At 43.8% G+C, this 21,556-nt stretch overlaps 1 protein-coding gene across 6 annotated transcripts in view; it reads right to left on the bottom strand.

Annotated features, from left to right (window-relative positions):
• Window positions 1-21,556, bottom strand: part of atp2c1 (ATPase secretory pathway Ca2+ transporting 1) — a 38,385-nt gene that overhangs the window by 7,049 nt on the left and 9,780 nt on the right. For 4 of the 6 annotated variants that reach the window (XM_023839009.2, XM_023839011.2, XM_023839010.2 and 1 more), the window contains 13 exons: window positions 10,433-10,537; window positions 9,622-9,738; window positions 5,274-5,363; window positions 5,129-5,164; window positions 4,973-5,034; window positions 4,653-4,761; window positions 3,872-4,027; window positions 3,656-3,724; window positions 3,438-3,513; window positions 2,485-2,551; window positions 2,136-2,260; window positions 496-593; window positions 245-340 (listed from right to left, as the gene is read on the bottom strand). In XM_023839009.2, coding sequence (XP_023694777.1) covers window positions 245-340; window positions 496-593; window positions 2,136-2,260; window positions 2,485-2,551; window positions 3,438-3,513; window positions 3,656-3,724; window positions 3,872-4,027; window positions 4,653-4,761; window positions 4,973-5,034; window positions 5,129-5,164; window positions 5,274-5,363; window positions 9,622-9,738; window positions 10,433-10,537 — 1,206 coding nt within the window. Of the gene's footprint in view, window positions 1-244; window positions 341-495; window positions 594-2,135; window positions 2,261-2,484; window positions 2,552-3,437; window positions 3,514-3,655; window positions 3,725-3,871; window positions 4,028-4,652; window positions 4,762-4,972; window positions 5,035-5,128; window positions 5,165-5,273; window positions 5,364-9,621; window positions 9,739-10,432; window positions 10,538-11,422; window positions 11,488-15,370; window positions 16,255-21,556 lie in introns of those variants that run through there. The other 2 variants (XM_023839013.2, XM_023839014.2) reach the window with 2 other exon arrangements.

Raw genomic sequence — 21,556 nt, 5'->3', positions numbered from 1 at the left:
TTTGAGGAAGCACTTCTTTACACAGCGTGTAGTCAGAGTATGGAATAGTCTTCCTGCTATTGTAGTGGAAGCTAAAACCATGGGTTCCTTTAAATCAGAGCTAGATAAGATTTTAACAACTCTGAGATATTAGCTAAGTTCTCCCCAAACGAGCTTGATGGGCCAAATGGCCTCCTCTCGTTTGTAAATTTCTTATGTTCTTATGTTCTTATGGGGCTGCAAACGTCCCCATCCCCATCCTTACCTCTACCACTTTATTGATGGATGTGTTGGAGAAGCCATGGACCACCTCACCATCCAGCAGGACCTCACCAGCGCCGTTGTACCCAACGCCTGTGACCTGCAGGGGTTAGAGGTGTAGGTACAACTGACTGACAACCAGTCACCCAGGAATCCGCTTTGCAATCAAACACACACCCAACAAAACCGACATCGACCAAGAGACGCGTCATCATACCAAGTAATGGTTGTGGTCAGGCGTCTGGGGCTTCCTACCTCAGCATGGAGACTGTCTGATGTGAAAAGGTGGGTGACTGTCATCTCATTCTTTGTGAGCGTGCCGGTCTTGTCGGAGCAGATGACATTGCAACAGCCTGAGCAGATGGGAGACGTGTGAGAGGACTGAAGCTGAAACTTTACCAAAAAGCCAAAGAGAACTTATCTACCAATAAGTCGTGGCAAATAAGTTGATGGTGTTACCAAGAATTCTGCCAACAGACACAAAGCGATGCTGACAAATCACTTGCTTATGCTCAGTATCGTCTCTATGGAATCCAAAAGATTCCAGTATAACAGAAGATGAATGTCTCACGGGGACCAGTTCTTCAGGTCCCTCCTCCTCACTCATTTGTTACATTTCTTATAAACATGCCACACTCTGTGAATGGGTCCAGCAGCAAGGATGAGAAAGATGATTGGATCGGAGAGTGCATGCAGGGCAGAGAGTGCATGCAGGGCGGAGTGTGCATGCAGGGGGGAGAGTGCATGCAGGGCGGAGTGTGCATGCAGGGGGGAGAGTGCATGCAGGGGGGAGAGAGCATGCAGGGCGGAGAGTGCATGCAGGGCGGAGAGTGCATGCAGGGGGGAGAGTGCATGTGGCGCGGAGAGTGCATGCAGGGCGGAGAGTGCATGCAGAGCTCATGCAAAAGCAGCAGGAGTGAACTTTAGGGGACTGATATTGTTGAATAGTAACTACCATTAAAATGACAAAGCTTAGGTTTGTTTCCTGAGACAAAATTTATTGAAGGTTTCAACCCAGTTGACTATGTGACAACTGCACGTGCGTAACGTGCCATGTCGATATTAACTTGCGCTGGCCTGAAGTGAACGAGCGGTTTTCCACCAAAGCATTCAAAGCGCTGACCCCAAATGTCCCTTTGCGTCCTACAGTCAAGTCAGGACCCAAGCAGAGAGGGCTGCTTTCATGCAGCTTACATCATCCTGCTACTTTATTGCTTTAATAGAAGCAGAAACTCCGGGATCCATGCTTCATTAATTTGGCCTCATTTCTCTAACATGCTGTTTGAGTGGTGAAATCTGCTGGCTTCCTAGAAGCGTACGTTAGCGTGTCAGAATGGTACAACATGGTGCAGTTGTACCTCTGGACCTCCTAAGGATTCTAGCATGCAATTGGTCAAAAGCTTTAAGCGTTCCTTTGCAGTCTCTGTGCTATCAATCATCATAAAGGATTTTATTATCCTTAAGCACCAGAAGCATTTTCCACGTTTAATCTGAGGTTTTGCCCAAAATATTTCATGCCAGTGCTGTTGTCTTAGTGCTTGATGATTAAACCCCCATCCTGCCAAAAAAGCAAATGTCACAAGACTTGGAAAGACTGATGCAGGAAGTTTGGAGAGGAAGGGTATCTCGCCTGCTGTAATATGATTAACAGTCAGGATACACCCCCTTCCCCTGAAGCAAATACCTGACAGGTTCATGTGAACAGCAGACCACTCGGGTGCCATTTTTAATACAACTATAGATTTATTTCCTGATTCACAGAACATAAACAGCCACACGCACAGACATGAACCAATCAGAACCATCTTCCAGACAGCATATCACCTCAAGTAATAAAAAAAACTGCTGCCCCATTTTAAGAGGCCTTTACTCCCAGCCGACCCAGGGAGGCTCACCCAGAGTTTCCACGATGGGCAGCTTTTTGACGATAGCTCGCTTCTTCACCATCCTCATGACGCCCAGCGCCAGGGTGACCGTCACCACGATAGGCAGGCCTTCGGGGATGGCGGCCACAGCGAGGCTGCGGGGCAGGCAGTGTTACTTTAGGAGGAGAGATTCCCCCCCCAAGTCGTCCCAGCACACTGAAGGCAGAGCGGCCATCTCTGCTGGTGTGATTAGCTCACAAGCACTCTTCACAAACACTGAGGCACACGTCAGGTCCGCCTACAAGATCGCGTTCCTTAGTCTCAGTGCTAATGAGACCCACTTGGTGTGCACTGAACCCAGCCCGGCCCAAACGCTCACCTGACGCCGATGGTGAACATATCCAGAATGTGCTTTCCCTGGAGCCAGCCGACCAGCATGATGACCCCTACAAAACATGAAGACTCTGCTGACAGGGTGACCAACAGCCCTCCTGTGCTGCTCTTTCACTAAGATTTCGGCTCATTTATACAGCAGCACAGCTGTTACGGCCCTTAAAGACTCATTCGGCCCACGATGAGGTTCTTATTAGCGTGCTGTGGGTCCTGTAAACATCAAAACACAGGAAGCACAGCTATAGCACAGGCCAACTACCAGTTATAAAAGGTAATCGGACCAGCGAGACTACTGACCAGGGCAAAAAAGAGGAAGTACATAACACCAGTCTTAGCTTCATCACGTTGCCTTCTGATACAGGATCCAGTTTAACATTCTATTATTTGCTTGTAAAGCACCAAACAGGCTCCCCTCCCTGTGTCTCTGATTTGCTGCATCACTACACTGTTCTCAGGCAGCTGACGTTATCTTTACTTCTATTTGTTCCACGAGGCTCGGTAAAGCAGAACGGTGACCGCGCCTTTTCAGCATGTGCACCTAATCTCTGGAACAAACTCCCTTTTAACAGCAGGTCCTCCCCCTAAATTACTGTTTTAAAATCCACTTAGACTGGCATTCATTCCAGATTAACAATAATTTTTATTTACTATTGTTTTTACCTCTTTCTCGTCTCTTATGGAGTTGGACTGGCACTGTTATTGTGCGGCAATGTCTTTTGTTTGTATCGTTTTACTTATTTTTTGTAAATATTGCACAGCATTTTAATAAACTTAGGTTGTTTTTAAATGTGCTTCATAAATAAAAATTGTCTTATTTATTTACTCTGTTATTAAAGATGACGACCTATGATTCAGGAAGCCTACATAATATTGAGAAGGGAAACCTTGCCAATCAAGCTGTAAACCTAGGAGTAGAACAAAGGTACAAGAGGTTTTTACCTATGATCCCAAATGAGTAGAGAGAAAGCTGCTTTCCCAGCAGGTCCATGCTCTTCTGTAGGGGGGTTTTGGGAGCCTGTTAATAGAATGAAAAATGAAATTTTAACACAAAAGCTTAAATGATTCGTAAGCTGTTCAAATCAGAATCAGCGGTGCAGGGGCAGGTCCAAACACGAGGAAGGGAACAGGGTAACTGCATAGAGTGGGTGGACACTGACCTCCTCAGCCTGCATCATCTTAAAGACTTCACCAAATTCAGAGTTTTCTCCTGTTCCGATGACAAGACCCTACAACAAACAAGGACTAGACTGGAAAGGTGCACTAATATATCTGGAAATCTGAAGTGCTTCTTGCTTTTGTGTCTGTATTTTTTCTTTTTAATTCTCCCATGCTGATGGTCCTCCTGACCTAAAGGAGGCAGCAATAGAATTTACCTTGGCCTTTCCACAGCGCACCAGCGTCCCCATGAATGCCACGTTGCTCCTGGAGGTGATGTCGCCGTTGGTGGCCGCCGGTTGGGACGTAGTGCACTTGGAGCAAGGCGTAGTTTCTCCCGTCAGGCTGGACTCATCCACAGACAGGTCAGTTGCCTGGAGGGTGGGCAGCATGGGAGTTGACGGGCAATCTGGCACTATGGAGTCACGTTTTGCCAGCGGCTTGAGCTAAAGTTTGGAGCATCTGGGGAATAAACCTAAAACTGCGACTTAGGAGAAAAGAGCTGGAGCAGGACACATGTCAAGCTCACGTAACATGATGAAAGGAAAAGGCAGATGAAGATGCCAGCGATGCCAAGTGAAAGCCCCAAGACGCTCTGTGGCTACTTATGTAACATCACATTCATAACTATTCTTACCTCCATTGTTACACTGTATTCCGCCCCACGCTCCCTTTTAACTGCACCCAACCTTTCCGTTTGCCTGTGTCCTCATTTAGTTTAAACTGACTCATAACATCGTTGTTTAATGTTTGCCAAGAGGTTTGAGGCGTCTACTACGGAAAAGGTGCTAAATAAGATTAATTAAAAACTGACTATGCATTAAGGTGAACATGGATTTACAAGTTTCATGAATATGTATTCATTTAATGCGTATTTTATAAATGGAGGCTTCCCTCAGTGAGACTACTGCTTCCCATTCGCAGGAGTCTATTAATAAAATGTGGCACTTGAAGGCGGATAACAGGACATGGAGGGGCGGGGGGGGGGGATATCCTTACCTCGAAGAGGCGAAGGTCTGCTGGGACGCGCTCCCCCACCGAGAGACAGACGGTGTCGCCCGGGACCAGCTCCCGGGCCAGCAGGTGCTCCAGGTGACCTTCCCGCACGCTGTGTGGCAGAGGGGGAGACACAGCATTTAATGGCTCCACGACAGCGCCCCCTTCTGGGGAGGTTCCCACCAGGGAGCCGCGCACGTTTAAAGTGCGAATCTGAAACAACAGCTACGGTCTGAAGAGGGACATAAACAACTCGGTCTGGCCGTCGCTGTGCCTCTCGCATGGCGCCACCACCACGGCCAGTCTGGGAGGGGGCTGCTCACCAGTGACACTCAGGAGGCACCAGCTTGCCCAGCTCCTCCAAGGACTTCTCGGACCGGTACTCCTGAAAAGGTCATGGGTTGTGTCAGTACGGCTGAAGCTGCCACTTGGTGCGCAGACGGGGGCCGGTGCCCGGCAAGTAAAAACGGGGAACATACCTGTACAAAGGCGACGGTGACGACAATAATAATGGCCTGTTTTGGGGACAAAAAGAGGTGCATTAGAGTCCATGGGAACAAGACCGGCCACAAAGAAAAGCTCATTCAACAGCTTTAACGAAAATGTCGTGGGAGCCTCACGTACCACGGTGATGCTGACGGCGTCGTCAAACTGTCGCATCACCACACTGATTACGGCAGAGGCCAGTAATAGCATGATGAGGGGGTCTTTGAACTGCAGGACAGACAAGGGGGGTCGTCAGCTCCAGCTCACACTGACACGGCCTTCGAGGATTCAGCAGTGACCCGAACCATCCTGCCAGCCGCAGGCACCTCGCTCAAAGGAAGGGCCCTCGTCCAATCAGAGGGTAGGAGAAACCGGTGACCAAAGGCACATGGGTACAGCGCCATTACCTACTGTAAGTCAGCAAGAAATGCTGAGCGAAAGAGATCCCCCCCCCCCCACTCCCAATGAGAAATCCCCATGGACACGGAGTGCAGCAGACACTGCACAACTGCCACTGCTCACAGGGGCTGAGGAGAGAGGATCGGAATGCTGAGACGGATGATTCTGGCCCGTCCACTGGCACCACAGCTCAAGCCTGCCAAGGCATGGGCTGATCAGCCTGAATCTCACCTACCCGCCAGCAGGGCACAGCTTGACAAAAACATGTACACAAATCCAGGATAAGCTTACTGGGTCTGGGTTATCGTGAATGTACCACTGTCTTTAAATTCTGAACTCATTATGCAACTGTGCAACGATAAGACGAACAGTGGATCATACGAATGCTTTACTTTATGCTATATCGCTCGGCATTGTGCTAAAAATACAACGGAAACATTCCTACTGCGCACTGTTAGACATGCCAGTGTAAGAGATACTGACAGGAAAGGGAGAGTACCACAATTACAACGCGGCAGGTGACATTCAAAATGACGTTAAAGCTGCCAGTGTCCCAGACATGATCCCTTTTGGGGCGGGGCGGCATGAACTTGATATGCAAGCCACAAAAGCTTGTTTTGCGCAGGGTCTGGCTTTCCATGGCTGCCAGAGTGTGTATAAAGTATCAGAAAGGCTCAAGACTGCATAAAACCAGGTCTTGGGGAGTGGGAAGGTGTGGGAGCACTGCACATCCGTCTGCATGCACGTCATGGCAAAATAAACCAGTATAAAAATTACAGGATAGGGAAGAGGGAGAGCTGCAGGGAAACACAACTTAAAAAAGAACAAAAAGAAAAAAACAAAAAGCGAGCATAATTCAAGTGTGGCCTAACTGCCACAGGGAGATGCATAGGCAAATGGTAATTAGAGGGTCTCCGTCTGAAACACTGACTGTCCCAGAGGGCCAGGAGAAGTGCTGCAGCTGGCTGACTGAACGCTGTGGCCGGTCGGGAGAGTGTGTCAGAGTGTGTGTTTGTGTTTATGTATGTGTGTGTTTGTGTTTATATGTGTGCCTGTGTTTGTGTTTATATGTATGTGTGTGTTTGTGTTTATGTATGTGTGCCTGTGTTTATATGTATGTGTGTGTTTGTGTTTATGTATGTGTGCCTGTGTTTGTGTTTATATGAATGTGTGTGTTTGTGTTTATATGTATGTGTGTGTTTGTGTTTATGTATGTGTGCCTGTGTTTGTGTTTATATGAATGTGTGTGTTTGTGTTTATATGTATGTGTGTGTTTGTGTTTATACACGTGTGTGTGTTTGTTTATACATGCGTGTTTATGTTTATACACGTGTGTGTGTGTTTAAGTGTGTGTTTGTGTTTAAAAATATGTGTTTTAAAAAAGGGGGATAAAAGTAATCCAGCAAACTATAGGCCAATCAGTTTAACTTGCATAACTGCAAAAGTAATGGAAGCTATAATCCAAGTGAAGTAATCCTAATTTACTTGAGTTCTTTGAGGAAACTACAAGAGAAATTGATCACAAAAAAGCCTACGAAGTGATCTACTTAGATTTCCAGAAGGCCTTTGATGTTGTCCTCTACAAACGGCTCTTGCTTAAGCTCAAAGCTGCAGGGATTATAGGAACTGTAGCAGCTTGGATCGAAAACTGGTTAACAGACAGGAAGCAGCGAGTAGTTATTAGAGGCACAATGTCACAGTGGGCCTGCGTTCATAGTGGGGTACCGCAGGGTTCAATTTGAAGACCACTATTGTTCCTAATTTACATTAATGATATTGACACCAATACATACAGTAAACTGGTTAAATTTGCAGATGACACCAAAGTGGGTGGTGTAACAGATGATAAACTAGCAGCACAGAGGCTACAATGGGATCTTGATTTAATTAGCGACTGGGCTGATACCTGGCAGATGAAGTTTAACATAGATAAATGTAAGGTAATCCATGTAGGGAGCAGAAATATAAAGTACAGATATTTTATGGGTTCCACTGAAATAAAGGTAGCTGATTATGAGAAAGACCTTAGTGTGTATGTTGATGCTTCCATGTCCCACTCTAGCCAGTGTGAGGAAGCAATAAAGAAGGCCAATAGGATGTTGGGTTACATCTCTTGGTATGTGGAGTTTAAGTCAAGGGAGGTGATGCTATGATTATATAATTCCTTGGTAAGACCCCACCTAGAATATGGTGTGCAGGTTTGGTCACCATACCTTAACAGGGTATATACAGAAATTCAGAGGTTAAATTTAACACTTTTTAATACCTTCTCAATATTTTTTAAAACCCGCACGGCATTGAGTTGCAACCGTTTTTAAACAAGTTTCAAACTGATTTAAAGATTTATAATGTTACACAATTTTGGCCTGTACAACAGAATTTAAATAGGGAACATGGGTCAACAGAATAAATTTAGTGACTGTGATTTTGAAAACATCTTGCATTTAACTTCTTCAGTCACAAGTCCATATCTTTATCCACTAGGCTATTCATGGCAAGTGCCTTAATTGTTTGGTTTTTTCTTCAATGAGTTTGTCGATTTGCACCAGTTGACTAACTGCTCTCATCCATGCATTCCTGATTTATGAGTTGTGCATCGCATATGCGACCAGAGAGCGCTAACCCCCATCCAGGTGATATTTATGTTTTTTGTTTGCAAACCGATCAGTAACCCTCTCGATATTTTCCTGCTACCGGCCTTAGCCAGTCCTTAAGCGCTGGGTCCTCTAACCACTTGTGTGCAAATTTGCACTTACCCATGATGACTATGACTTAGCTTTTCTGAGTGTAAGCAGCCAACATGTACTTCAGCGCACAAACTTTTTAAGACGTCGCTCGACCACCGAATATGACGTCAGCATCACAGAGATCATCTATGAATGAAGGAATGAGCCTAATCCACATTTAAAATAATTTGCGAGAAATTTATCAGATAAACTTTAAAACACAAATGGACAATTTGTAGTTAAATTTTTTTTCCCTAAAATTCAATACCTTGTAAATTTGTGTGTAATACCTTTTAATACTTTTTAATGGCTTTAATTTTTGCTTATGTGATTTACTACCTTTTAATACTTTTTAAAACCCAGCGGACACCCTGCTTAAGAAGGACATTGCTGCCTTAGAAAAGGTGCAACAGAGGGCTACGAGAATGATGCCTGGTCTTAGAGGAATGTCATGAGGAGAGGCTAGCTGAGCTGAATCTGTTTAGCCTCAAGCAACGGAAACTAAGGGGGGACATGATCCAGGTGTATAAGATTCTAACAGGTCTGGATGCTCTTCAGCCAAATGGCTATTTCAATATTAGTTTAAATACTAGAACTTATGGCCATAAGTGGAAATTAGCGGGAGAACATGAATGAATTTGAGAAAGCACTTCTTTACACAGCGTGTAGTTAGAGTATGGAACAGTCTTCCTGCTAGTGTAGCACAAGCTAAAACCCTGGGTTCCTTTAAATCTGTGCTAGATAAGATTTTAACAACTCTGAGATATTAGTTAAGTTCTCCCCAAAGGAGCTTGATAGGCCAAATGGCCTCCTCTCGTTTGTAAATTTCTTATGTTCTGATACATGTGTGTGTCTGTGTCTGTGTGTGTGTGTGTGTGTGTGTGTGTGTGTGTGTGTGTGTGTGAGGGTTAAGAGCTTCTCCTCCAGGCCTTATAGGAAAATGCCAGTATAAGCAGCAGCAGCAGGGGGCAAAGCCACACTAAATTTACACAGCTGCCGCAGCGCCTCTGGCGTCTGGCTACCAGGACCCTGTGCTCTTACTGCGATAAGTGTTTCGTCCTTCAGTCCACGGCTCTGGTGGGACGCTGGCTAAGCGGGTCAGACAGAATCACGGCGGCACAACAGGACACGGAAGTCTTACGAAATCACTGCTGAGCCGCATGACGGGGTCACATTGAAAATCGAAGGCCAGAGAGGTTAGAATGACTGCTGGTTTGCTCATCACTGTTACCCCGGTAATGTAACACGCATTTAATAGTGCCACCCACACAACATGACAGAAAGGTGCTACAAGGAACCAGCCTGAATGGTGACGTCCTGTCAGAGGGACTGGGCCTCTGGCCCAGAGTGTGCTTGCTCACCTGCAGAACATACTTCTTCCAGAGTGGCTCGTCCTCGCTGATGTCAAACTCGTTCCAGCCATGGTAGGCGCGACGGCGGGCCACCTCATCGTGGGAAAGGCCATACTGCAAGTCCGCCTAGGGGGGGCGCAAATCAGCAAGGAGAGGCCCGTTAGGACACGCTGGGCCTGAGGACTGGGCATGAGCAGACTGCAGATGGCCAAAGCCTTACACACACATGCCCCATCATGCTGCCTGATAAAGCATCATAAGAAAGCCAAAACTTGACAGGTAACGTTGTAGTAACGATTAAACGGTTGCAGCCATCACATCTCCTCTTTCAGGCGAATTTATTTAAGGCTGACCCGGAACGTCAACCATACTTAACACACGAAAATTGAATTTAGAATTTAATGAATTATATTCCCAAAAAAGGAGTTACCCAAATATTATATCCAGAAGACGATACTAATTAGGTTTACATTTAAGCTCTTAATGGTAACCCAGAAATAAATTACATTGACTATGTGGCAGTTTAAACAATCTTTAAGATATGGTTTAAGCTAATATGTGATTGTCTGCTGAACATATACAAAATTGTAGAGAATAATGACAATGACAAAAATAATACTGATGACATTTGCAGTTTGCTATGATGGTGGACTAGGCCACACTTGCTCACCGTGACAGAAAAGTTACCACATCTTTGGCAGAGGCCATATGTATCCCCCCCCCCCCCCCCATTAGGTTTTCTCAGACAGCTGGGGGGGGGAGGGGGTAATGAAGCATGCTGTCAGGTCAATCACTGTGCTCACCAACTGGCTCTGCTCACCTGCAGGATGTAGGTGACCTCGTCCACCGGCAGCTCGCTGGCTTTTTTTGATGCTAGTACCGGTACCATTGTCTCATCTTCACTGTTGGGTTGGGCTTCAGCAAGCTGGACACACACACACAGACGTCATATAAGGTATGGTTTACTTTGTAAACCAGCCCTGTGCAGTGAAAACATCCAAAGCAATAATCTCCTGACAAAGCCTAGATCTGAAACCTTATTGTAATCACAATGTCAGCGTAACAGGCTCAGGACAGGATATTTTTAGAGCATAAAGAAAGATTAGGGTTCTTGCCTCAAGTACAGAGACAATTTGCCTATAAGCTTGATAGCTTGAAGCCTTTGCTCATTGTTCAAGCGTCCACTGACTATGTCACATAGTGCTGACCTGCTCGGTCCTGAGCACAGCTGAAGACAGAGACCGGAGACAGGCACTGGGGAGGGCAGCTCACGGACGACACACACACACACACACACACACACACACACACACACACACCCACAGAGCGGGAGAGAATCACACACACAGAGCAAAGCAGAAAAAAAAGACACATAGAAACACATTCACACAGTGCTACATGTGTACAACTCATTGCACATTCATAACATCATCTGCCCCAGAACTACAAGGTCCCAGTTAATTATCCCTGACTGTATTGGCTGCATAAACTGATGACAATGAATAACATGGTAATAAAATGGTAAGAAATAAAAGATCCACAACTAATGAAAAACACACACTAAATTATACTAGTTGTGTAAAACTTGTGAAATGCAATGTTGCATATCAAAAGCCAAGGTATCGTCTTTTTGTTCATTAAACATTAGCAAGTCAACTGGCCACCAAGGGGTACAAAAAGAACAATACGAAAAGAAAAAAAAACTACAAAAAAATGCATCTAAACAATGAAGTGGTCAGGAAGGGTCAAGCTATGACAATACTAAGTAGATGAGGATGATGAATTCTGCATCAAGTATATCTTTACGGACCTTCGGTTTTGAACTGACGGACGGAATCCGGACAAAAACGGAACTTCGCCAATCCCGGGTACTGGTACGAAAACAGCTTAAAAAAATTGGAGATATTTTTAATTACAATGATTATGCAGGGGTTAACTGGGCCAAAGTTTACAGTATTTCAACACCTGCAATATTGTGTATGAGCAACTTTTATGAAACGAGTGACAATCTTTGGAACGCTGTGTCACAATGCAAGTAACAAAAAAAACAACAATTGAGCGCCATTCATATAGCACATTTTCATTTCAAGTTGTTTTATGCCAATACTGTCAGACTTAACAGAAATACACACACACCCACACACACACACACACACATATACTTCTCTACATATATAAAGGACTAGTTATTAACACATCAGTTACAGGATATCAAAAATATGGCAGCAGATGGGAATCGTTACTTACTGGATAACTGATATTTACATTTGCTTCACAGGTGATAAATGCTTGCGTGACTACATGATCACAGATCACTGGATTTTTACAGAGCAAACTAGCTAGAGTCGTAAACTGGTCCTTAATGCCGACAGGTGTTGTACAGTTGAAAGAGCATTCAAAAGGGCCAGGGTATTTCACATACTACTAGGTGCACAGATCTTTCAGTGGTCTGCAAGGAGCACACTGCCAGTGATGGAACTTCTATGGGGCACCTCACCTGCATGGTGCTGTATGACTCAGTGTGAAAAAGAAAACACATCGGCACACATCTGCCGCCCTCTACTTCCTAGCAGGGACAGAGATGGTGCAAAAAGCAGAGATTAAAACAGTCCGGAAGAACCAAAACGGAAGCTAAAGGAAACGTAATTGTGCGGTGCATACTGCTGCAGTAATGCTTCGCATACTGTTAGAGATGCAGAAAAGATAAAACATTAAAGTGCTTCTTTTCCAAATTACTCAGAAAGAGATGCATTAAAAATGGCACCGTTGTTTTTTTTTTAAATAACTAAGCAGAACTAATCAAAGTTCTCATCTAAGGGCGACTTTCCACTGCACTAAGCACCGGTACTTTTAGTACTTTCGTTTTTCACTGACTTCTGGTCGAGTTCCAGTACCTAAAGTTCCAGTACCAAAAGTGCTAAACCAGCTGAGGTACTTCTTTAGTACTTTGGGGTGGGACCTGAAATGCGGTCTTTGTCTACTGGTTATGCGAATAGCCTGCTGCTGAAATGAAATACAAACTCCACCTTGAAAACGGTAGCGAACTCAGAAAACAACAATACATGAACTAAAAAATATATTTTACACAGACACACACGCACACACTGATCTGGTTGGAAGAAGAGGTACAACAAAAAGATTTTGTTTAATATAGCAGGGTTGTGTTTAATATACCAGGATCATAGCAATGCGATTTTATTGTAATAAATATTGGAGTGTTTATAAAACAAAAAGGAGTTAATAAATTTCTCACAAAACCGACTAGGAGCGATTTAAACAAGGATGAAAATGATTATGATTGTCTCGGAGAACACATGCAGCGTTCACGCCAAAGCAGCAGAGGTAATCTTTAAGCTGATTTTTAAACATATATTAGATAATCTATAAAAGGAATAATAATTAAAATTTCAAAGCTTGATACCTTTTTTTTTTCCTATGACAAACTGCGTAAAAATATTTTAACGAAACTTTAACCCCCTGTGCTATAACGTCCATACAGAATTGAAAGTAAGAAAAAACCTAATTTTAATATAGCTGAGAAGTGATGTAAGAATTGCATGTGCACAACATGCGATGTTGCTATTAATATTGCATGTCATGTAGCCCTATAATATAGTACAGCCATTTTTAGAATTCAGTACAAAATACCCCACCTCACGTTGTGATGTCATTCGGCACTGGTACCAGTTTTTATGCCAGTGGAAAACAAACACCATGCAGTACCGTACTTTTGGTACTTTCTCAAAGTACAGTACCTGGTGCAGTGGAAAAGTGCCCTAATTAAACATCAGAAAAGGTTCAAATCCCAGACCCATTATGGCCAGTAGGTCCTACAGTTCATGATTTATGCATCAATCACAAGGTGACTCCATGGCCTGATTAGCTCACAGAACTGGCTTCCATTAGAAAACAAGGATCTGTATGCGAGCAGAAACCCAGATGAGCAAATGGTTATGCAGTACAGAGGTGTGAAAAGTTTGGGGCATGGGTTTTGCACTTTTTTGTCCTCTGTTATAAAAGTTACTGTTCCAAGTAATGCAGTCAATATTTAAAGGAGAGCAGGAGACATACAAAAAAGGCCTGTTTTTCCTGACTAAGACAAGCTTACTTTTAGTCAACGGTAATCAATAATTGCCTCCATATGTTATTGGCTGGGAGTCAATTACGACTATGGGGTCTGTTGCTGACCACCCTGTGATCCAGAGACATTCACACTGTGGTAGACATAACCTCCACTCCCCCAAGGCCCACGTTCCAGAGGCACTCCATGGCTTGCATGACATTACTGTCTTTGATACTTTAATAATATGATTACAACTTGATGTCTACTGTGGCTACAATTGGGGGAATCTGGCTCAAATAAAGCTCCAAAAGAACATGCCTTTGACAACTATAAACCATTCAATAACCAATTACAGTACCCGCTACCCAAAGTCTCAACTCTAAAAGCAGTCAAAACAGACCTTCAACCATCCAGCTCGACAGCTATATGGAAGTACCTTCTGTGTAAAACAGGTTAATTTACAGCTACCTTAACATGTGCTAATTGACTTTCACATCAATAATATGATATTTATCATACCCTCCAAATCTACTTTAGTGATTACACAGGACTATCCCTGAGGATGTATGTGACCTGCTTGGATTTTCAGTGAAGCTAGGAAAGTCAACAGTAAATCGTACCTTATTACATAAAACAAAGGCCTCGGTTAAACAAACAGAAAAAAAAAAAAACAATGTGAATGAAAGTAACGAGAATCCCTGTTCTTGGTAATATTCTGTTTGAGTTTCTACAAACACACCCCTGTTTGTTTTAAAAGACCCAAGCTGGGTTCTCTCACATAACATAGCAAACACCTTCTATTTTCTCCATCACACACCTCCTTGCCTTTTACCTTCCATCACCCTTCGCTCCCTGTGAACCGAGGGGCCAAATGGAGATGTCTGGTTATCAGTAACTCTTACGCGTCTTGGAGCCTCAAAGAAAACCCTCAAGGATGAAAAGGCTACCAGGCAGAAGCCAGGACCTGATTGCTCCTCCCTGGTGCCTCTAAATGCACTCTGAAGTGTTTCAGCTGATGTAGGACCCTCCAAATCCAGCGACTTATAACGGAATTAGAGGTGACACGCATAAAATCTGCTTTCCCCATAAAGAGGAGGAGGGGGAATGCATTTCCCCATTGCTTGTGGTGCTTGGCTGATTTGTGGTAAACAGCTTCTCAGTGGCACTTCCTGAAGTTTCACAGCCAGTGTCACCACAGCTTTGAGTGGGAATCCAACAGACCTCCTCCCGTGCATGCAGGAGCCCCCTAATCAAGGATGACAAGAGCTTAAAGTGGGATGGAAATTTAAAGAATCTTGCACTGCTTTCTGAGCTGGGGATGATTTGTGTTTGAGGAAAAATTTTACACAAATGTTGCTGAAATATTCTATGTAAGATTTTTGAATGAATATATTATGAAGCTACAAATGTCATGTTACTACAAGCAAAGTCCAAAGGCACACACTTTACTGCATCCACCATTTCCACAAGCTTAAGGATGGCAAGGCCTAAAGGAAAATCATTTTATCCAATGTTTTTTTCCCCAAAAATGATACTCCATGGGGTCACTATTATACACAAGCGCAAACATACATGCCCTGTTGCGGCTCATTCGCAAATATAGTGACTTTTTGGTCACCATCTGAGCAGCCGTCAATCATGGCAGTCTGTGACCCAACATGGGACTCGCTACACTGCCACAATACAAACACTTACCCAGAGCGATTTCTCATCTTAACGTAACGTTGTACCCACTTCTCATGGGAGGTGTCTGTTGGGAAAAGCTGCGCGTGCTGCTATAATTTCAAGGCATCTGAATGGAATGGACTCGGCTGACAAGCAGAGATATGGAATTTCAGCCCGTATTAATCCGTACTGTTGGGATTAAAGTCTAATGTTGCACAAACCAGGAAGTGAAAATGTGCCATCAGGAAATGACATGATGAAAGGAGAGTCTCCAGCACAGAACGAATGGTCTCTTCTGTACTGTGGTAGTAATGGTAGCCTCATCAACCCCCATCCAAAAACAATGACCTCACCGCAATGCATTGTGTAAGTGGATACTGTTGAGGTGGGTGGGGGTAGCAAAGGCTATAAGCTGGGCACGGGCACTGCAGTAAGCCATCACCTACAGTAGTACACGCCTCTCTATTATTCCAAGTTCCTTGACCCAGAGCTTCGATCTCAGGCCACAAAGAGAAGGCACGCCACTGCTTCACTGGACCGGACAAGCCTCAGCCGTGTCTCTGCACGTCAGCTCCCACGTTCACGTCCCAGGTTTTGCGCCTTTGTTTCCATGTTTATTGCTGCTATTTTATACAGCTATCTGGCACCAAGAAGGACACAAGTGCTTGCAGAGCACAAACATTACACCGATTATCCTGTTTGTCCAGGGGAATCAGGATGTGCCTCCGGTTTATTCGGTCCTTAAATACAGTGCTTTTTTAAGTTAATATTTGCAAAACCATCCATGTCAAGCTTCTCTACAGTTTACTGTCAGTAAAACAAGTGTGTTTTGTGAGTTTTAGAATGTCATTCCAGTTAATTAGGTCTGCACAATAACAAGGTTAAAGCAAAAACTTCCTCAGGGTTCATTTAGATATTCAAAACAATTTTAGAGGAAAAAAAATTAAATACAAAATAAACCCAAAACCTTTTTTGAAATATCTGAATGCCACATACTAACAAAATATAGCAACAGCAGCGACAAGCAAATAAAATTATTGATGATAAACAGAAAAACAGCATTATAATTTAAGGGAAAAGTATTACTGAACAATATTTACTTTATTACAGTGCAATAAAGCAAAGAAATTAAGACAGGAAAACAATGGGGATAAAGACTGCTGACAGTATCTCTGAGAGCTTATACCTGAATAACAATCAGACCAAGGCAAAGTAGCATAGGTGAGAGACAGCCAAGCACATCCGTATTTACACTCCAGTTTATACACTGCATGTGTGACAGCCGCAATGGTGAACCCCCACTCCAAAGAGGTGTGGTGGCGAGAACTGCAAAATGCAAGTAAACATTGAGGTTTGTTATTCAAGATCGCGGATTTAACTGAAAACGGTGCCAAAACACCAAGGATCCTTCAAGCTCAAAGTTTGAGGATGTCTGAAATTTGTTTTTACTTCAACTCCGGAGATAATGTGCGAGTCTGCCTCAGAAAATACTAGTAAATTACCATCTTAGACTTCCCCTCCCTTTTAGAAATCCAAAAAATAAAACAAATAATAAAGCGAATACTGTTCTTCTCATGTATGGAAACATGTTCAATTGAATACGTCAAATATGTTTTGTAAATAGGTCAGTTTGGCACCAGACACATTTAGTATTGATATGCCAGGGGACCAGGGTGTGCATTTACTATATATTAATTCATCACTTGTCCTCTATATAACCTTCTCACCCTGTTGTCAGAGTCGGGACAGATTTGGCTGCCATTTTCTCACATGATCCAGAGAAACCTCAAGAATTAAATACGCTCCCTCACTCAACATCGGTGAAGTCACATGTCCAAAAACATGCCTCCCAGCATCAACCCCCCCCCCCCCCTTGATCATCATGGACATGCTTAATTAATTTCCACTGAAATAATTAAGACTACAGAAACTCATATTCTTCTATGGGGTGAAGTCATATAGCTCTGAGGTACCACATACACTTTCTTAGAGCCCCAAAACACCTATTCAGGACTCCTATATTCCTAATCAAATAAACCAGTGTAATTATAGTGCCATATGAAAGGAGAATGCTTTGATTAATTTTTTTAAGCCTACACCTTTCCAGGTAGCTCTTGACTCATGTCGACAGTGCTGGGTAAGAAGCTGTTGGTGTGACAAGGGACACTGCTAGTATTTTCAGCAGACAAAGGCTGTCTAAAACAGGTATATGTTGCACTGTACTTGCTACTTAAGTGTCCTGCTAGTTTGTAAAGTCATCAGTACATTCCACTCAAGGAATTGCGTGTTTTGTCAAAATGCCACGTATACCTTTAGTGGCCGCTCTGCCTACACACATTTCACAACAGGTGAGCAAGCGTCACACATTTAAAATACCAGTTATGATGACAAAAGGAGTCAGTCACATTTCTCTTTAGACATGCAATTAGTCAAAAAAAGGAACCAAATGTGCTTTTATTTAAATATCAGTGATTTGACCCATTCTAAAAAGAACATGCATTCATTCACCTCACATTTGATGTACACAATGTCACTTGCAAAGATTAATTATTTTTAATGCCCATTCAGCTGCAATGAATTTGATGGGTTTTCAGATTAACGCAGATGTGTGAGTCTTGCCGAAGGTCATGAACTACTGCTTGGGGGTTCAAGGCATCATGACATAACTATGGAAAAGTGAGGAAAACTAGACTACTGCAAAATTCAGAGCAAATATTCTTTCACATCCACCCCAGTGAACAATTTCATTAGTTATCATGCATGGTATTATTTTAACTTGCACATTATGGCAATCGCAATATCATCTGAGGAACCGTGAGCGATCAATATTTCATCATTTAATATTATGGTATAATGTTATTCCCGTATATACTGCGACAGCTCCATCTTTATTTATCAAAGTCTGCAAGCAGGAAACAGAAAGGTTTTCTATGAAAGGATACAAAAAAGATACAACTGGATAGTGGTCAACTTGACAGTTTGTTCTCTTTTGAATTCTTGTTGTTGATGTATGGTATAATCTAATACAATCTAGGCTGCAAAGCATCTAGCTGTGGCAATTTCAAAACACTGCTGTGACTTAAATAACTGATATACTTGCACCTTTAATTAGAGAAATTTAGATTTTGTATATTGGATATATTACTACTACCTGGGATAAGTTCCTGTTTGCCAGGCTGGCTAACGAGAATCTTGATATGCGTGCTTTGCTTGCTAACAAGCCATCTGTTAGGGTCACTAGTCATTTCCAACTCTAGGACCAACATGACTTTAACAACAGTCATCTTAATATCTCAAGTATTTTGTAAGTTTGCAACACTTGTAACATCATTATAATTGCTGTTTAACTAGTAGTCAATGGCTTCAGTCAAAATAAGCTGGGTCATCATGTCGAAGAAGGAGAATAGCCAAGGGATCCTTCAGTCTAAGCAGCAAGTGGAAACACAGCTGCATTCATCTTCCAACAAACAATATGTATCTGAAAGCATTAATCTGAAGGATTTGGAAGATGGAAGGCCCCTTTAGCTGCCCCAAAGCGGCCTGTTTCAGTCAGCAGTAACGGCTGCTATGTAGACAGGGGAGTACATTACATTTGCTACAAGCATGCAGAGATAATCACTCATAGATATGAATGAGGAAGAAAAGAGAAACGACCACTCCCTAAACAACTGAAACAATGTATAGTGAAAGGACACCAAATTAAAACCATTTCATAGGATTCCACTATCTTTCATGCTGCTCCAGCAGTAGCTTGTAACGTGACAGAATGAGATTAGCTACAGAGCACAGGAATTGTGGGTTGGCCTCCATCAGCCCTACAAAGAACCCTGTTCACCTCCATCAAGCTCAGGGGAAGCCAGGCATCAAGCTGGCTATTCTGGCCTAAAGGAATTTGAAATAGAAGCAGAGAGGGAAGAGAATGACAACAGAAAAGAACAGATCAATGCTAATTATTTTAAACAAGAGACTCTTCTGAAAGGTGGGGCTTTTAATTTGCGACCAAATATTAAACCATACAAATCAAACACACACACACGATGCTGGCCTAGAAATCAGCATAACAAGGGAACAGTGTGACTCCTCTATGCTACCCTGCCCTAGTTTTGTTTCCTATTACAACAGATTGGTTGACACAGGGGCTCCTGCAGCGGTAGGATGATGGGGGACGTACAGTCCTGGCAACCAGAGCTATCTGAGCACTTAAGTGTCCTAGGCTTTTTATAGAAGCACCCCACCCAAGAGGAATGTGGATTTTCTACAGCCAAATAGACACGACACGAGGAAAAAACTGAAAACAAACAAAAGCACACACACGCAATGTGCCATTTCATAACTAATACAATGTCCATAGGACTGGTAAGACAAGACAATAACCTGAAAGATATGGCTTCCTGGAACCTGCGTTAGACAAGCTTACCAGGCACTCAATTGTGTGATTATTGGACCACAAGTTGTTTTAAGGTTGTCATTTCAAAGGCAGCACTGTGACTCATCATATTCCTATTGCAGAAAGACAGCCACGGGGTTGACAATTTCCTCAGGCACCTCAGAGGACAACTTGCCTGTCACTCCTTCTCTACACCCTCTCTTGTCTCTCCATACAATGCCACAGTGCCTAAATATCAATGTTTGCACATCCAAAAAATGCACTTACACACTGCTCAATTTGCATCTATACAAAACATACAGTAAAAGTAACTTGGTGATGCCAGTCCACAAATTGTATGTACATGGATAGCTTAACATCTGCAGAAGTTGTAACAAAATGCGAAAGCACGTCGGATATCCATTCAACTTAATGTTCTCATGTCACACCCCTCCTTGTCTGACTTCACTGGTTCTCTATTGGCGCTCGCATCAAGTTCAAGCCCTTCGTGCTGGCTTACAGGTCTATCAATGGACATACCACCATCTCCATCAAAAGGCTCTTCAAGACCTATGTCCCATCTCGCCCCTTTTGTTCAGCAACCCAACACCGCTGTGAGCTCCCAGGACCACATGAGAAGTGCCACTCCAGGCCGTTCTCTTGTGTGGTTCCCTGGTGGCGAAATGAGCTGCTGAACCACATCCGGCCACCAGATTCCTTCTCCACCTTTAAGAAATGCCTCAAGACCCATCTGTTCCAAGAATTCCTCTAATAACCTGATGCTTCTTTATGTCCTTTGAATGCTCTTATGTTACACTTCTGGCCCGTGAATAGACTCATTACTTTCTTGCTTTGTTATTGTGTAGTTGTTGTGTAGCTCCTAGCTGCAGGGAATACTGTATCTCCGGCCCACCTGGGTGTGGTGCAGTGTGCTTCCCCTCCATGTGTCATGCTAAGGGAGGTCCATGTGGCCCTGGGACGAGGCCCACAGAGCATTTTCAGAGCTCTCTGCAGGTCCTTGGGTGAAGGTGAAGGGCTACGGCCCAGTCGTTCCTCAGGAAAATCATGTGCGACTGAATGACACTGCTTAGGTGATGTGAAAAGGGCAGCAGGGGCCTCCCCATATGGGGGCAGTACTTGCATCACCTCTAACATGAGTTTATGGGACAGCCAGCACAGCATATTAAGATGAGAAAATGAGCAAAGCAGAAAACTTGCACCCTCAGGTGTCAACAAGCATGTAATTAACTTAATGTGCAAATGAGGCGACATGAGCAGAGAGGATTATGTCACCACCTATGATGGGGCCAGATTCACATCATACAGCACAGTCAGTGTACGGCATGTAAAATATGCTCAAAGAGATTCATGCATCAAGGCCATGACATTTAGAACAAAAATTTGTAAATATTTCATTAGTCAAAATGATTCCAGGTAATGATGAAGAAAGTGGTATAATGAAGGCAGCCTATCCAGTTGTTCCAGGATAAAGCTTAGAACTTTCCATGCATGACAGATTTATTGTCAGACGCTCTTTATGCGAGATGCATAAAGCTGCTGCTTCACGCCTGGCCTGGTTGAAAAGCTATTTCCACTGACGACAGGCAGGGAGGGCACAGACAGGGGCTGAGGTACAGGGAGGGCAGGTAGGGCACAGACAGCGGCTGAGGTACAGGGCGGGCAGGTAGGGCACAGACAGGGGCTCAGGTAGGGCACAGACAGTGGCTCAGGTACAGGGAGGGCAGGCAGAGCAAACAGGGGCTGAGGTACAGGGCGGGCAGGTAGGGCACAGACAGGGGCTGAGGTACAGGGAGGGCAGGTAGGGCACAGACAGGGGCTGAGGTACAGGG

Source organism: Paramormyrops kingsleyae, chromosome 9 (assembly GCF_048594095.1).
Source record: "Paramormyrops kingsleyae isolate MSU_618 chromosome 9, PKINGS_0.4, whole genome shotgun sequence".
NCBI classification, from domain to species: domain Eukaryota; kingdom Metazoa; phylum Chordata; class Actinopteri; order Osteoglossiformes; family Mormyridae; genus Paramormyrops; species Paramormyrops kingsleyae.
The sequence above is the reverse complement of the archived record's forward strand: the minus strand, read 5'-3'. Positions and strand labels throughout refer to the sequence as shown.